This window comes from Amphiura filiformis, chromosome 7, assembly GCF_039555335.1.
Source record: "Amphiura filiformis chromosome 7, Afil_fr2py, whole genome shotgun sequence".
Taxonomy (NCBI): domain Eukaryota; kingdom Metazoa; phylum Echinodermata; class Ophiuroidea; order Amphilepidida; family Amphiuridae; genus Amphiura; species Amphiura filiformis.
This window is the reverse complement of record NC_092634.1, coordinates 54,482,307-54,497,913: the sequence shown is the minus strand read 5'-3', so window position 1 is coordinate 54,497,913 and position 15,607 is coordinate 54,482,307. Positions and strand designations below refer to the sequence as shown.

Here is a 15,607-nt window from a genome sequence, read left to right as displayed (position 1 = left end):
ATGGGATCACCGGTAAGCCCGATCGCGGTAAATATGTTCATGGAATGGTTAGAAAATCAGGCCATTCACACCGCCCCCTTAGATTGTAGACAACGCATGTGGAAAAGATATGTTGATGACATTCTAGAAATAGTGAAGGAGGGCACGACGGATAGTCTTACCGAGCATCTGAACAAAGTAGATCCCACGGCGAGCATAAAGTTTACTTATGAAACCGAGAAGGATGGACAAATTCCATTCCTTGACACCTTAATCATCAGAAAACCAGACAATACTGTGAAATTGCTCGTCTATAGGAAACAAACACACACAGATCAATATCTGTCTTTCTCTTCTCATCACCCCCTACACCACAAATTAGGTGTCACACGCACATTGCTAGACAGAGGTGAAAAGATCATCACCGAGGATGAGGACAAAATCGCAGAAGAGAATCACATCAAGAACGTGTTAGAAAGATGCGGTTATCCTAAGTGGACAATGGAAAAAGTTAAAACAGATAGAGCCAACAAAGTCAAAAATAAACCAAACAAAAAAGACAATCCAAACGCGGAAAAGAACAAATGCGTAGTGATCCCATACATAGCAGGCGTCTCGGAAAAGATAAGTCGTATAGTGAAAAAGCACAACATCTCGACGGCCATGAAGCCCCATACTACCATCAAAAAGATGCTTGTTCACCCCAAGGACAAACAAGAAAAAGAAAGAACTGCCAATTGTGTTTTTGAGATCCCGTGCAAAAGTTGCCCCCAACATACATCGGTGAGACCAAAAGACAATTTGGCGTCCGCATGAGTGAGCACAAACGGGAAGCAGAGAAAGCGGGCCAGCTTAAATACACACGCTCCAAAAGAACGGAATCTCTTGCAGAAATAAATAAATCCGCAATTACTGATCATGTGTCAAGAGAAAACCATATCATAGCCTGGGACAGTTCATCAATCATCGACAGAGAAGAAAATCGCAGAGCAAGATGGGTAAAGGAAGCGATCTGGATTCGCAAGAGAGGAGATAAGACCATGAACAGAGACGAGGGCACGTTCTTTCTGAGTCATATCTTTGATCCTTTGCTCAAGACCACCGCCGGAGACAGGAATACTACTTCCGGGAAAATCAAAATATCCGGTCAAGTTTCCCGCTCCAAGCAGATGGATCAATAACATCATCAATGCTTTGAGAAAGCCAGAAGGTTTCTGGCGAAACTGTCAGCAGAAAAACGTAAGTTTTTCACTTGGTCTTGACAAATTAACTCTAAATAGCTGCTCTGTCACCAGCCAACTTGTGGGATCTCGGAATGGAAAGGCAAGTGGCAGCAGTAGAGCGCAATGAGTACCCAGAATGACGAGTGTGAAATATGGAGGACAGGTATTCAGGTATAGATGAAGCTAGAACCTTATAAACATGAAGTGCGGAACTAGACACGTTTAGCAACTGGAAGGCAGTGCAGACTATGAAGCAAAGGAGAAGTATGAGTATATTCTGGCTCTCTGGAAATGAGTCTGGCGCACTTGTTCTGGAGAAGCTGCAGGCGGGTGAGGTTTTTCTGGGAGATGCCATTGAGCAAGGAGGAGCAGCAATCAATCTTGGACAGGACAAGAGTCCTAACCGCATTGGTACACGCATCAAAACTGAGGAAACGCCCGGGGAAACGCCTAATCCTCCAAATATTGCCAATCTGCCAGTTCAAAGTTTTGGACAAATGCGCAACATAACTGGACATCTGCATGTCATGGTCAAAAATGACCCCTAAATTCTTTATGGATGAAGATACAGAGATCTTCAACCCATCCAAATAAAGGGTGAGATTAATGTAGTGATAGTCAGAAGAGGCAGCAAAAAACTCAGTCTTGGCCATATTGAGCTTAAGCTTGTTACTGGTGAGCGAAACTTGTAGCTCACAGATGCAGTTGGAAAGTTTGAACAAGGCACAAGCTGCATCACCCGGGATGGCAGGATTAAAGGTGATAGTCAGCTGGACATCATCAGCATAGAGGTGATATTGGAGGCCGTGATTACGAATAATGTTACCAATGGCATGAGTGTAACAGGTGAACAATATCGGACCAATGACCGATCCCTGGGGGACACCATAAGGCAGATGAACCTTTAATATCAGAATAGCATCCCTTCACAAAGACCTGCATACTGCGATTTTCAAGGTAGGACTGGAACACTCTATGGGCATCACCAATGATGCCAACTTCTTGGCTCAACCGCTGCAACAGAATACGGTGATCCGCCGTATCAAACGCGCCAGTCAAGTCAAGTAACACCACAAAGACAGCCCTATTATCATCAATGGCTCTGAGAATGATATTATGAACAGCCAGGAGTGGTGTCTCGGTGCTGTGAGCAGCCAGATACGCTGACTGCAAAGGCTCAACCAGTTTATTGCACTCGACATACTTGGTGACCTGAGCAGAGACAACCTTCTCAATCAGTTTACCTACAAAGGCCAGATTGGAGACAGGCTGGTAGTTAGAGAGCTGCTGTTTGTCAAGGGACACCTTTTTTCAGCACAGGCGTGATGGTAGCCCTGCGTAGCTCAGCAGGAAAGCAGCCAGAAAAGAGGGAGTTATTGGCAATCTTGGAAGATATGGAGATGTTTCTTTAACAACCAGGTCGGGAGGGGGTCTAGGTCACATGACTTGGAGGTCCATTGCGTTATTATTTTGATAACTCTTCTTCAGACACAGCTTCAAATTTGTCAAGCAAGCATTGCAATGTGCTAGATGTAGAACATTGAGAAGCGGTGTTTGAAGAGGTAGCATGGACAGCATCAACATCAGCACGAATTGTCTCTACTTTACCAATGAAATATTTACAGAAATCATTAGCTAATGTAGCTGGAGAGCTACTATCTGGAAGGTCACGTGAGGTCTTATTCAAAAGAGCATTTATAGTCTTATACATGTCCTTAGTGTTACAATTGTGTAGCCTTTCATTATAAAAAAAAGATGCTTTTTCTTTGCCAATGGTTGCCTGCAGCTTCACTCTGGGAATCAATATTTCCTTAGATTCAGGGTCATGTTAGAATATTTCCAGAAATTCTGTGTTATTTTAGAATATATCCTGAACTGTTGCGTTATGTTTAAAAACGTTCTGAATTTTTGTGTTATTTTACAATATTGTTGTGTTTTCTAACGTTCTTTACGATGTTTCGTTATTTTGCGTTTAATATCGATCCAGTGACATGGGCCTCTCATGATTTATGCAGCTTTTCTCTGAAGAGGCTGTGATGTCGTGATATGCAGTGCGGTTTTTGTCAAAATTTTGGGTGATGGTCCAAGTATTTCACATGTTCACTGTTCATGTTCAGTAGTAGTTATGTACATAAAAGTCAAGACGCGTTTGTTAACAGCCAGTGTTGTTAATAATAATATCCATTGTCACGTTGCATTCACCAAAAAATGGGTTGCCACGTGCGTCAAATACTGCAAGACAATGTTTTGCGCAGAACAGATTTAGGTACTTCTGTGATTTTAACGGCGATCTTCAGCGTCTCCAGAAATGGAAAATCGGCAAGGCCGCGAGGGGCCGGGTGACTTCTTTCAGGGTGCAATCACATACTGGTCTATCTTGAATTTTTGACTTTTTTGAGAAAATTGGTATATAGTTCTTTTTTACGGAGCTCTTCAAATACAACAAATTACAGACCTCAATTTTTCCTAGATAATTAGTTATAAAATGTTTAATTTAAGGGCTGGGGTATGAACGTTTGGACAGTATTTATTTTGGGACATTAGAGCACATCAGACATATGAATTGCATTCTGAATACGAAGAATGTCATTCTGATATCAAATAATTTTGATTTTTGAAATTTGCAATTTAATACACATTTTATGGCAAATCATTAAAATTGATATTTTTGATATTTAACAGTACTTGAAGTAAACTTTATAAATCTGATGATTTATACTTAAAGTGTATGTAGGTGGGATGAAAAGCCGACGATCAATTGAAAATTTTGACCTTTCGTATTGAAGATATGGATTTTTTTTCCCAAAACACCTAAAAAAATTAGGTCTTTTGGAAAAAAAATACATATCTTCAATATGAAAGGTCAAAATTTTCAATTGACCGTCGGCTTTTCCTCCGTGCTACATACACTTTAAGAATATATCATTAGATTTATATAATTTACTTCGAGGACTGTTATATATCAAAAATGTGAAAAATATCAATTTTTATAATTTGTCATAAAATTTGTATTATATTGTAATTTTCAAAAATGAAAATTATTTGATATCAGAAAGACATGCTTCGTATTCAGAATGCAATTCGATAGGTCTGAGGTGCTCTCATGTCCCACAAAAAATACTGTCGAAACGCAATAAACGCTCATTTTGGATCCCTTAAACTATCTATGAATTTTTCAAAATACGTATTTTCACATACTGATCTATCTCGAAAAAAACACGCATTTCTAGAAAATCGCAATTGAAAATCTTCGTATTAAGTTTACCTTTCTATAATTTAATTAGACTACGGATTTTCATGAAAGTGGTTTTAAATTAAAGCATATACTTAGCAGATTTATTTAAGTGGAATCTTTAACTATTATTGTTTGAGAGATCTTACACTTTTAGATTGGATAAAATACCAACTGAATCTATTGTCTCAAGAAGATTGTTATCCAAAAACAACATTTCAATGTTACGGGACTGATAGAAAATGTCATTTTCAAGGCGCGAAAGTTTATTGGAAGACATTTTCAACGTGATCAAGGAATGCAGTTTCCCTTTGTAAAACCTGTGAAAGTCATGGCCTTCAACATGTTCAAGCATGGACTGTAGAACTACAGTCCATGCTTCAAGGCAGTTGTTTGATAGGACAAATCAAGGCAGGTCTGGTATCTTTGTAAATATAAATGTTCTACATTGTTAGATTTCACCTTTGTTAGTTGACATGTCTAATATCTTCCAAGACTGCATATCGTCACCCTCATAACCAAACTACCTAAGTCATTATTACATGTTTCTCATTTGCAATTGTGATTTTCTGAGTAATAAACCCATAATTAATCAAAGTTCCAGCCGCATTCTTCATTAACTTGTGGAATACATCTCTTTTGACGTATTCCACAAGTTAATGAAGAATGCGGCTGGAAATTTGATTAATTATGGGTTTATTACTCAGAACATCACAATTGCAAATGAGAAACATGTAATAATGACTTAGGCAGTTTGGTTATGAGGGTGACGATATGGTCATATGGATAATAGTCTAGTAAAATTCATTAGCATTATTGTATCATAACTGTCTAACATTTCTGATGATAGATCGAGTTCTAATAAATTCGTGCATGCAGATGTCGTTCGGTGGAATAAATTGACATTCTTTTCCACTTATATCTAATGTGCTAATAGGCTATGCGAAGTATCAAAGCGGTCAATAAATCTATTAATGTAGAGGTCAAAATCGCCAATAGTCGCCGATGACAGGTCCAATGTTGACAACTTTGGCTTTGACATTGAAGAAGCCTCTGTTGCTCTTGGATAAAATAATAAGAAGGGATTGTTGGCTAATCCAAGAACCGATATATTAAATGATCCAAAGGGATTGGCGAATTCGTTCGGAATTGACTGAATTTCGTTTAAAGATAGAATTAAAGTACGTAGATTAGAGTTGGTAAACACCTGGCGTGCTTGAGATGGGACACCGAGCAGTTTATTGAATCCCAAATGCAGTTCCTCCAATAGACTATAGATGGTTGAATGCTCCACCTGATATAAATTGAAGATCATTCAAATTGAGTGTACGAATCGAATGAAGATGATTAAGTCCCGAAACTCAGTTGGTGCCAGATATTCAAGCACACTTGTTTGTCACATCAAGCAATTCAGTCGAGCTGGTGTAGCTTTTGAAATGCCTCGGTATGAATGACGCCGATCATGTTCTAAGATCAATAAAAGTTCACAAGATAGTCAAGATTTGATCTTCATATTTTCCAGATTGAAACTTAGAAGGCCTGCCTTTTTATGAATACTAAAAGTAGTTTGGGAAAAGAAGATTTCAATCCCTCTTTACCCCTGAACATCATCCTCTTGGGGTAAGTTGGACACCGGACTACGGTGGCTCATCATTCACAGATTAATTTTCATAATTTCATCATTATTTTCGGCTATCAGGCTTTCCGAATACTTTCTTGTTAGGGGCTTTGCAATAATTATGAGCCCTCGGGAGGGCCATGGGGAGACCTTTTTGGCAAACCGAAAGGGGGGCAAGCAATTTTTGGCAAGTCGAAAGTGGGAGGGCAAGCGATCTTTGGCACAGATATATTCATGGGGCGCCTTTTAAATAAAACGCTCTAAAAGGCTTTAAGAAAACAGTATGGTAACGCATCACATGATTAGACAATTTTAGGTTTTGAATTGGAGTTCCATCAAGCATGCGTGTAAAGTGGGGGTGGCAAAGATTTTTTTGCATGTCGAAGGGGCGGGGCAAAGGTTTTTTTTGGCATGTTGAAAGGGGCCAAGTATTATGTCCGATCACCAAACAATTATTATGAAGATTTCTTTGAGTGATACCGAGCCTCGTGGGCCGGGTTTTTGGAAGTTCAATAATAGTCTTCTAGAAGATGTTAATTATCATAATTTAATTTAAAGTGTCATTTTAGATGTTAAACGTGAATATGCTAACTTAAATGATCAACAATTTTGGGAATTTATGAAGTTCAAATTACGTATGGAAACCATATCATATTCAACCACAAAAAATCGAGAAAGAAATGCACGTGAAAGATCTTTGAATAAAAGATTTTATTGATCTTGAAGAAAAGATAAATAATGAACTTCAAGAAGAAATTGTACACGAGTATGCCGAAGTGAAGAAAAACTTAGAGGAAATATATAAATACAAAGTTAATGGTAGTATTGTGAGATCAAGAGACAGGTATTATGTTGAAGGAAAAAAAAAGCTCTAAATATTTTTTTAACTTCGAAAAAAGAAATGTTTCAAAAAAGGGAATTGATGAAATACTTGTAAATAATGTCCTTAAAACAACATCAAAAGATATTCTTGGTGAAATCAAAGTCTTTTATGAAGATCTTTTCTCAAGTAAACAAGATGGTGAAGGTTATGATGAAGATATTGAGGAATATTTAAATCAAATTGAGATTCCAAAGCTTTCTCCACAACAGCAAGAGCTCTGTGAAAAGCGTTTGACTTTGGACGAATGTTACAAAACCTTAAAAGATATGTCTAAAAATAAATCTCCTGGGAGTGATGGTTTCTCTAGTGAGTTTTACCTATGTTTCTGGGATTTGCTTGGAAATATTTTAGTTGACTCTTTAAATTTTGGTTACTTAAATGGTCAACTTTCAACAACGCAATCACAAGCAATAATTTCTCTTCTACCTAAGCCTGGAAAAGATCCAAAGCTTATCAAAAATTGGCGTCCAATATCATTATTAAATATCGATTATAAAATAGGTACAAAGGCAATTGCTAAACGAATGGAAGGTGTACTACCAAGTATTATAGGTAATCATCAAACAGCCTTTGTCAAAGGTAGATATATTGGAGAAAACATTCGTTTAGTTGAAGATATTCTGCAGTACACAAATGATAACCATATTCCTGGTATGTTACTTTTTGCCGATTTGGAGAAAGCTTTTGATTCTGTTGAATGGAGTTTTCTTATGGCAACCTTGAAAAAATTTAATTTTGGTCCAAACCTGCTTTCATGGGTAAAATGTTTTTATACAAATATTAAAAGTTGTGTAATAAATAAGGGGTTTTCTACTGGTTGGTTTGATCTGACACGAGGTGTTCGTCAAGGATGCCCGTTATCAACAGCATTATTCGTGTGTGTGATAGAAATGTTGGCTTTAATAACTGTGAAATGTAAGGATATTAATGGCATAGAACTCCCAAGTGGGGTGGAGCTTAAGTGCTCCTTTTTTGCAGATGATGCAACTTTTTTTCTATCCGATTCAAAATCTGTGGAGAATCTTGTAAGAGAAATAGATAAGTTTGGAAAGGTGTCTGGTTTAAAGATAAATTTGGAGAAAACAGAATTGATGAAAATAGGAAGTCTTAAAAACTGTAATGATTATGTTTATGGTATTAAACCAACTAAGGAACCTGTTAAAATATTGGGCTTATTTGTTGGTTATGATAGTAATAAATGTAATGAGTGTAATATTCAACCAAGACTCACGAAATTAAAGGACAAATTAGATATTTGGAGACAAAGAGATCTAACACTTAGAGGAAAAGTCTTATTAGTAAAAAGTATTGGTATTTCACAAATAACTTATTTAATGTCCGCATATTGTGTGAATGGAAATGTGTTATCTGATGTTCAAAAGATACTGTATAACTTCTTATGGAGTGGAAAACCAGAAAAAATCTAACGTTCTGTTTTAATTGCACCAAAAGAAAGCGGAGGAATAGAGATGGTAAATGTATTCAATACAGACAAAGCATTAAAGATAATGTGGCTAAAAAGATTTTTGAGTGAAGGTTATGCACCGTGGAAAGATGTCCCAAATTATTTCTTTAATAAAATGGGAGGTCTGGAGTTCCTGTTTCAATGTAATGTTGATGCTTCTGTTTTCCCTGCCAATTTCCCCCAGTTTTACAAAGAAGTCATTTTAAGCTGGCAAAGTTTTAAACAATGTAATAATAAAGAAACAATCAATTTGGAAGATGTATTGCATATGCCACTAAGTTATAATAAGTTGTTTTCAAAAGATGTAAACAAGTCTCTTAATAAAGCTCGAACAAGACAAAGGACGACAAAGATTAAAGATATATTAGATGATAAAGGTTCATTTTATTCATACGAAAAGCTTTGTGAAAAATATGGACGTTGTATTGATTTTGTAACATATTACGGTGTTATAAATAGTTTACCAAGGGAATGGAAATTAGAAATAAAGAAACTTTCTGAAACAGATATTAGAAAACTTAAAAGTATTGAAAAAAAACCATTTCGTTAAAAGTAATGAAGTTAACAACTCGTGATGTATCTAAACAATTTAACATGTCACAATCAACAAAACCAGTAAATCAGAATTATTATGATCGTTTGTTTGATCATCTGGGTAATCTAAATTGGGAATACATTTGGACATTACCTTTTCAAATTACCACTGAAGAAAGAATGAGATTTTTTCAATATAAAATCCTTCATCGAATTATTCCAAGCAATAGTTATTTAAAGCTTATTAATCTGAAAGAGAACGAAAAGTGTCATTTATGTCAAAATAAAGAAACAATAATGATCACATATTCTGGGAATGCCATCAAATAAACTCTTTTTGGAAGGAGATAGAGACATGGTTAAATGGAAAGATACAGACTCGAATACATCTATGTTACAAAAATATAATTTTGGGACTGGAAGGACATTCAAGGTTCAAAGTGCTAAACTATATTATTCTGAGTGCTAAGTATTACTTATTTAGGAACAGGTTTTCAAATGAGAAACCATACATCGACACGTTTTCACATTTTTAAGTAAAAAATTGAAGAAGAAAAAGCTTGTTTTCAGAGAATAAATAAATTGAATATCTTTCGTATGAAATGGGAAGGTTTTGTGTAAGAAAATAATGTAAAAAAAATGTTAAAAAAATGTAAAAACAAAGTAATTATATATAACATATTGTCTTTCTCATGTGCCCACGGACAAACAAAGTATTTAAACGAATTTAAAAATATGCATAATATTGAATTGTACTAGTCATATATTATATTGTAAGAGATGCTTTTGTATTTGTGTTGTGTGTGTTGTTTTTATTCTTTCTATCTTTTATTTATTTTTTTCTCAAGTTATTTGTCTTTTGTCCTGTTTAATATAAAAGCAAAATGAATAAAAAAATAAATAAATAAAAAAATGTTCTAAGATCAATAAAAGTTCACAAGATAGTCAAGATTTGATCTTCATATTTTCCAGATTGAAACTTAGAAGGCCTGCCTTTTTATGAATACTAAAAGTAGTTTGGGAAAAGAAGATTTCAATCCCTCTTTACCCCAGAACATCATCCTCTTGGGGTAAGTTGGACACCGGACTACGGTGGCTCATCATTCTGAGATTAATTTTCATAATTTCATCATTATTTTCGGCTATCAGGCTTTCCGAATACTTTCTTGTTAGGGGCTTTGCAATAATTATGAGCCCTCGGGAGGGCCATGGGGGAGACCTTTTTGGCAAACCGAAAGGGGGGCAAGCAATTTTTGGCAAGTCGAAAGTGGGAGGGCAAGCGATCTTTGGCACAGATATATTCATGGGGCGCCTTTTAAATAAAACGCTCGAAAAGGCTTTAAGAAAACAGTATGGTAACGCATCACATGATTAGACAATTTTAGGTTTTGAATTGGAGTTCCATCAAGCATGCGTGTAAAGTGGGGGTGGCAAAGATTTTTGGCATGTCGAAGGGCAGGGCAAAGGTTTTTGGCATGTTGAAAGGGGCAGGGCAAAGATTTTTGGCATGTCTAAAGGGGGGGCAAGGGATTTTGGCAGACCATTGAGAATTCACTACACGTAATTTATTACACAGCCCCTAAGCATACTAAGTGGGCATGCAATTGGCAGCGTATTCGTAAAGGTTTTTTGCTGTATGAGGTAGTATCATGGGTATGGTACCAGTGTATCACCGCGGCGTTGCGGAAATTTCATGATTTTTTTAGCCGGGCGGCCCTATGTACTTCACCACCCTCCCCCAAATGTCCCGGGAAAAAAATCTGGTACCGCCACACTAGTTGTGACAAGGGCAAATAAAATTTTCGTGGACAGTGCACCACATTACTCATCATTGTTCCAGAATAAAACAGCACTTTTTTGGAATTAAAAAGTATTATCTCAAGTTGTTCATGCCAGACGAAACCTAACTGGTAATAGGGGCCTATCAATTAGGGTATCAATATTTGAAAAAAAAAAAAAAGCCAAAATCCCTTCTTTTGCACGGTTTTCTGACAATAACAATACCCTAAAAACACATGCTTTTTTGGCCAGATATCAAAATTTGACTTTTATTTCCAGTCCGGTCCGACGTCCAACTCAAGGATTATGATTGAGGCATTTCATTTGTCAAAACAGAATAATATTTTTTAATCCCAAAATATTAAAGCTATACCAAGGCCCGTACGCAGGGGGGGGGGTGCCCCAAATTTGCAAAAGTATACAAAAAGTCCCAAAATTTATGAATTTGTGAGCGTAGCAAGCAAGCAAAAAATCAGGTTTTTGGGGGAAAAGTCCACTTTTCACAAAATTGCCCCTCCCCCCTTGGAAAAAAAGTCCACTTTTTCAAAATCAGCACCCCCCCCAAAAAAATCCTGCGTACGGGCCTGGCTATACCAAAAATGATATGGAACCAGGGCTATATGGAAGTGCCCACACTGGGAATATCAGTTATAATAAATTTTGGATTTATAAAGCGCCTTTCTCCAGATCTTAGAGGACTCAAAGCGCTGTAATTTTGCTGCAATGGTGAATCATCACAATCGGTCGTATCAACTAGGCCAGTTGCTGCCGAAAGGCGCACACCTATCCGCATTTAGATTGTAACATCCACCAATTATCTGTGCAGCTCCCCAAATTCCATTGGGTGAAGGAAGTTTTGATAACCAAACAACTAATCACCGATTTTTGCGATACAGGAGGAAACCGGAGATCCCGGAGAAAACCTGCGAGAGCAAGCATGGAATCGGCATAAACCAAGTGCACATGAGTCCCTGGGCCCAGTTTGTTTGGTTTGCAATGAAAGTTTAATTATTGTATGGGCTACTCCCTATTCCAGAAAAATACAGAACTAATTTTTGGGATTAAAAAATATTATCCTGTTTTGCCAAATGAAACATAGCTAAATCCTAATCCTTTAGTTAGTCCTAACTGGCAATAAAAGTCAAATTTTAATACTTGGTCAATTTTTGGAATGGGCCAAAAACATGCGTTTATCGTATGCTGTGACAATCAAGCCCAAAGACTTGCATCAAGACTAATTTCAGTTTATGCAGTCTACTTTTTGGAACAGACATGCTTCATTCTGATAACCGATAATTTAATTAAAGAAACGTACGCAAAAAGTGAAAATTATAGCAAAATTTCGGCATATACTCCAGATTTTGAATGCTTAGACTTGTTCCAAGTCTTTGATTTTTGTGATTCGATTGTCAGAAAATAAGCTGAAAATGCATATTTTTGGCTCTTTTTTCTAGAAATTGGTAAAATAGTGATTTTTTTCTTTTATTGCAAGTTAGGACTAACTAAAGGATTAGGATTGAGCTATGTTTCATTTTGCAGAACTTGATATTTTTTTAATCCCAAAAAAATAAGTGCTGTATTTTTCTGGAATAGGGAGTAGTGACTATATTTGTGTTAAAATAAATGGTGCAGGGAGAAATGGAACTGAATTTCAAGTTTCATCAAATCACACACTGTACAACTGTTTAACATTCATCAAATTTGACACTGACACAACAGTATTGAACTTAACTAAGTCATGATTCTTTATTACATCACATAGCTATAGTGATTTTCATAGTACAATGTAGATAAAAAAATTATTACAAAAATAACATTATTTCTTGGACGGAATAAAATCAAGGTTTTCATAGATCAGTAAGATCACACACACTCTTCATAATATTTTTTACTTTTATAGCTACACTACTGCACAGCATAAAATAATATACAAGGTAGATAAACATGATAAATATACTCGACAAGGAGATGTAAAATATCAAAATAAGAAATTCAGTTAATTCCACCTGAGATTCCAAAGTAATAAAATACAGAATCTGAAATGTTGCCTCAATAAAGTATTTGTACAAATTTGGGCCAGTGATTTTCAGGCATACCCTTGAAATTTTGGCCTATTTTTTTTTAGCACTGACGTTGAGCTTTGCATTTGGGATTGGTGCTAGGATTAGGGTTGGGTGGCAAGCCACTTACTGTAAAGCTGCTCCTCTGCATTACAGCTTTAAGAACTAAATGGTGCTGGAATGACCTGTGTCACCTGCTCAGACCAACTTGACAATAATTAGCCACCACTAATCCTATCCCTAAAGTTAATCTGATCATCAAAATGTCCATAATCCTAACCTGTATCTGGACTTTAAAATGTAACTAGACTCTAATCTTAATCTAAATATAACCCCAATATGCTCTAAACGTTTTGAATTAAATCTTAAACTTAAATTACAACTTGATGACCCACGACAAAGTGTCAAATGACCAGCCCAGTAGGTCAGTTGCCTGATGTGAAGTCTGATGATTTTAACAACTGGATGACTGAGCATATATATTCACTATTTTTTCCTAATTCATGCTCTGTTGCCTCTTGCCAAAAGTTCCATTTGTGATATTATGCTAACACTATACTGATGTACAATAGTTATATTAAAAACAGCTGGATGCATTCCCAACTCAGTTAGATATTTAAACATTACCTTGAATCACAAACAGGGATTTTTCAGGGATAAATTGGAGGACGGCAAAGCGTAAAGTGTCATTAAAATGACTGAAATGTGACAAAATTTACAAAAAAAATGGGGATGAAAATTTGGCTTTGCCCCCCCCCCCCCCATCCCACAATGGGACATAAAATTCACAAACGGGACAAAAATTTGGCTTCCTCATCTCCACACACACACACTAAAACTAAGGCTGGCTATATGCCCCTGATCAAGGTCTATTCTGTCCTATCTTTTGTTCACAACTGTTTCAGCTTAGAAGAACTGCAAAATACTACAAATAGTAACTTCAAGGCATTGTTGACTGGGGATCATCTAGTTCATTTTATCTTTATCTTTACGCACTACCATAACCATGCAGTTGTAAGCTAAACTGTAGGTATAAGCCCACCCTTTCTTTTTCAAATATTTAAAAATGGTGCACAACTTAAAAAGCCCACCAAGATTAGTTTTTTTTTTTTTTTTAAGATAACATCCTTGGCGGCTATTGACCATGAAATTGGTTCGGCTTATAATTGATGAAAATTATTCGGTTTTTGTTACTGCTTGCGTAAATTCATAAAAGAACATGCAAGTCATGCATTACGCAAATAGCGTCAGTGCTGCGCCCAACAGCATGCATACCATTGTATATCAATATACGATGTTCATGTCTCATTTTTCTCGCCAATTATAAGCCGAACAAACTCTAGACTTTTGCAGTGCACTATGGCATTTAGTCAGGGAACCTAAATCTAAGGCCAGAAAAAAAAGAAGTTTGCTTCTCCTCCATAACTTTCTCAGAAATGGGTCGGTTGGTCAGGATTATTTTGTTTTAATATTTTTTTAAAGGTCATAGCCAAAACATGACTGTATACCTTTAATTAGCTTAATAAATAGCCCAAATAGTTATGAATTGGGATATTTCTCTACTGTATACCACTTCATTTATGTTTTTAAAACAGTTTAGAAGTGTGTAAATGAAATTTTTTTTTCCAAAATTAAGGTATTCATCTACAGTAAAACAAAACAAAAAGAACTTTTTTCCAGATTTTCCAGATTAGGGTCGGTCAGTGGAGCACAAGCAAACAATCTGGGTTTTTTTTCGCCTAAGTTGCCTCTCTTGTTATGGTAGCCTATAGTCTGATAAGTTCACCAAAAAAGTCCATTGAAATACACACACACTTATGTAGTCCTGCAAGTCATCGATGATCAAAGGGGCCCATGCATTCATTTTACCTCAGGCCCCAATGGCTATCAATGCACTGGTGGATCCTATATATTACCATTTACTAGCACGGTAGCACCTACTGGCAGCTAATATTGTTCAAAGATAGTTTTGTTCAACTTGCATGGAATGTGTTTATATATGCCACAGACATGAGCAGCACTTGACTGGCTCATAACATACTCCTGTTCTGTTCTTACGACTCAGCACTGATCGAAACCAAAAGTGGTTGATGGTCCAAAACGGCAGCATCACAGCCACAAACACTGCAAAAAGTAAAAATAAAATTTGATATTGTTTGTATAATACATGCTCAATATATCCTTTATTTTTGAATTAAATTAGCAAGTTTTCTCTTCCAATTGAGACAAAAGAAGGTGCACTTGAGACTTGTGGTAGGTAATAACCAGAGAGGACAAGTAAACGATTATGACCTTTCTGTCTGGAGTCCGGATTTCCCCTCCCCATGCCCCACCCGTTTCCAACCTCTGATAAATTTCATCTACACATCTAGCTGAGGTGATATTGAGAAGGTCTTGAAAGTTAGACACAGGCTCTTAAGGGGGTACTATAATACCCCTGCCCAATTTTGTGCCTATTTTTGCATTTTTCTCAAAAATTATAGCGCATTGGTGACAAGATATGTATATTATAGGGGCAAGGACTACAACTACTGTACTGGAAATTTTATTTCAGCACAGACAACAGTTGTGGAGTTACAGTCAAAAATGAGGGAAACCCAATATTTGATCAATAAATCAATAACTACTTGCCTTGAGTTGCTGAATTTTCAGTGCAGTAGTTGTAGTCCTTGCCCCTATAATATACATATCTTACCAATGCGCTATAATTTTTGAGAAAAATGCAAAAATATGCACAAAATTTGCCAGGGGCGTAGTACCCCCTTAAGAAATTCAAATAATGCACAGTGCTCACTTCAATAAGTCTTGCAGTTATTACTTTATACATGTATGCC

At 36.4% G+C, this 15,607-nt stretch overlaps 2 protein-coding genes across 2 annotated transcripts in view; one reads left to right on the top strand and one right to left on the bottom strand.

The window, feature by feature from the left end:
* On the top strand, window positions 1-795 carry LOC140157954 (uncharacterized). The gene has a single exon (XM_072181202.1). It carries the CDS (start codon window positions 1-3, stop codon window positions 793-795), a length of 795 nt encoding a protein of 264 aa, XP_072037303.1.
* An 11,639-nt stretch (window positions 796-12,434) lies between these two features.
* LOC140157346 (uncharacterized) overlaps window positions 12,435-15,607 on the bottom strand; it is a 29,796-nt gene continuing 26,623 nt past the window's right edge. The window contains exon 7 of the mRNA XM_072180510.1: window positions 12,435-14,897. Within this exon, the coding sequence (XP_072036611.1) occupies window positions 14,767-14,897 (131 nt within the window). The 3' untranslated portion in view covers window positions 12,435-14,766. The remainder of the gene's footprint in view (window positions 14,898-15,607) is intronic.

Bases quoted from the DNA above. Each gene is read 5' to 3' on its own strand.
- LOC140157954 (XM_072181202.1), top strand. From the start codon at position 1: ATGGGATCACCGGTAAGCCCGATCGCGGTAAATATGTTCATGGAATGG.